General features: G+C 59.9%; 1 protein-coding gene across 1 annotated transcript; it reads left to right on the forward strand.

Moving 5' to 3' along the window:
• Positions 1-1224: 1224 nt before the first annotated feature.
• HAPSTR2 (HUWE1 associated protein modifying stress responses 2) lies at positions 1225-2058 on the forward strand. The gene has a single exon (XM_068963132.1). It carries the CDS (start codon positions 1225-1227, stop codon positions 2056-2058), a length of 834 nt encoding a protein of 277 aa, XP_068819233.1.
• The last annotated feature ends 291 nt before the right edge of the window (positions 2059-2349 follow it).

The raw sequence follows: 2349 nt of genomic DNA on the forward strand, positions 1-2349 counted from the left end.
TAAACTCCCCCCCCCCACCTCCTTAAAGGTACTAAATTTTACACTAGAGCATAAAATCCCGTGTTTGGGATTTCATTTGCCTATTTTCTTTCCTCTCACTTCTTCATCCTGGAATTGTCAATAGTTGAATGTAGATCACACAGAAAACGCCTCAACCGATTTTTTTAAATGACAAAAAAAAAAAAAAAACCTTGAAAGAATATGGGGAGGGGGGGAGTGAATCAATGCCATTTCTGACTGTAACTCTTAAAATTTGATAAGTACCCAACCAGCCTGGAAGAGGTGCTTTACAGGGCCAGAAATAAAGTTCTAAATCACGACTGCAGGTGCTTTCCAGAGACCAAATCCAACAGCTTGGTTGGGCACTTAGGGAAACTGAGGCTGGAAAAGCCGGGAGGGGTGGGGTGGCAAATGCCTGAATTGATTTTTTCCCCCCCTTCATAAAATGACTGCTTCGATCCATGGAAAACACTTCTCCTGGGCACCTCCTGTGTGGAGGGCACTGCCAGGATGCCGACTTCAAGAGGGCCGTGCTCTTTCCACTCTAACCCCCGGCCTTCCCGGATCGGCGCCCTGGATGTGATCGACACCATGAAGTTGCCCCATAATCCTCTCTGGCAACATAGGATGTAAAATTTGATCAGCTCATTGGATGAAGCCGACAAGTCTCAAAAATGTGTGAAAAGGGGGCCAAGCAGTAGGCAAGCGCCGCGTTGAGGTAGCGCTCCAGCCGGCCCCCCTCCGAGTTCCCAGTGCGGCAGCCGCGGCGGAGCGGGGGTTGGGACCCGGCTGCGGGGCCGTGGCGGCGGCGGCGGGGAGGCCGCGGCGCCCTGGGCGGGGGTGGGGGGGGCGCAGGAGCGCACCGCGGGGCCGGAAGGGGGCAGCGAGGCGGCGCCGGCGGCTGCGGAGTTATCTCCACGCAGTAGTGAGGACCCGGCCGGGCGGGGCGGGGCGGGGCGTGCACCGGGGCCGCGGGCGGCGCGCCGGAACCGTTGGCCTCAGGGCCCCGCCGCCCGCGCTCCCGCCCGCCGGCGCACGCGGAGGAGGCGGCGGCGGTGTTCGCGGTGGCTGAGGAGGAGACGGCGGCGGCGGCAGCAGCAGCAGCGGCGGCGGCGGCGGTCGCAGAAGGAGGAGGGGAGCTCGGAGCCGGAGGTGAGGTGGAGAAGCCAGAGGAGGCTGAGGAGGAGGTGGAGGTGGAGGAGAGGAGCAGCCAGAAGGAGGAGGATGGAGGAGCAGCCGAAGGAGGGCGAGGCCGAGGTCGCGGAGCATTGGTTCTCTAAGTGGGAGCGCCAGTGCCTGGCCGAGGTGGAGCAGGAAGAGGAGCTGCCCCCGGATCTGCAGGAGGAGGCGGCCCCCGAGACGGCGGGGCTCAAGAGCGAGCAGCAGAAGCTGTGGCACCTCTTCCAGACCTCAGCCACCGCCGTGGCCCAGCTCTACAAGGATGCGGGGTGCCAACAGCCAGGACTCTCCATGTGGGACCCCTTCCAGAATGCAGCCATGGCCGTGACCAGCCTCTACAAAGAGAGCGGGCATGCCCACCAACGAAGTTTTGACCTGGGCATCCAGGTGGGCCACCAGCGTCGCATCAAAGATGTGCTGGAATGGGTGAAGAAGGGCCGGAGCATCATCCTTCGCGAAGATCTGATCAGTTTCCTGTGTGGCAAGGTGCCCCCGGCGCCCCCACCGCCGCCTCGTACCCCGAGGATGACCGCGAAGCCGGCCTCAGAAGCCCCCAGCCAGGCCGCCGCCACTGAATCGGGCTCGTCGGTGGACGTCGACCTGCAGCCGTTCCACGAGGCCATCGCCCTTCACGGCCTCAGCGGCGCCATGGCCAGCATTAGCGTGCAATCTGGCGCGCCCGGCTCCCCGCCTCAAGCCAGCGAGGTCGCCGGCGCTGGCCGCCGAAGAAGTAGCTTCCTCGAGGATGACTTGAGCCCGATCGACTGTGAAGAACTGGCCCTCTGCCTGGACAGTGGGGGGTCCCGCAAGCGCACCTCGGCCGAGTGTGGTGATGGCGACACGGACTGCCCAACCCACAAGCGCAACCGAATGGCCTAAACTGGTCTGAACTGCCTCGTGGGTCGCCAGCTGCCATTTTGCCGGGCCATCAACTTGCTCGTCAAAAGGGTCCTCCAGACGATCTCTTCTCTAAGTTAAACAAAGATTTCTATCAGTTTGCCACAAAAAAACCCCCAAAACAAAAACAAACAACAACAACAAAAAAAAAAACTTTAAAAGTATTCCGGAAGAGGCTTCCTATGACTCTGACTTTCCCAGAATTATAATACTAGCAGAATACAAGTACCATGTAGTAGTTAGCAAGACCATTTAATGCAGAAGTATCCGGTC

Source organism: Capricornis sumatraensis, chromosome X, assembly GCF_032405125.1.
Source record: "Capricornis sumatraensis isolate serow.1 chromosome X, serow.2, whole genome shotgun sequence".
Classification (NCBI taxonomy): Eukaryota; Metazoa; Chordata; class Mammalia; order Artiodactyla; family Bovidae; genus Capricornis; species Capricornis sumatraensis.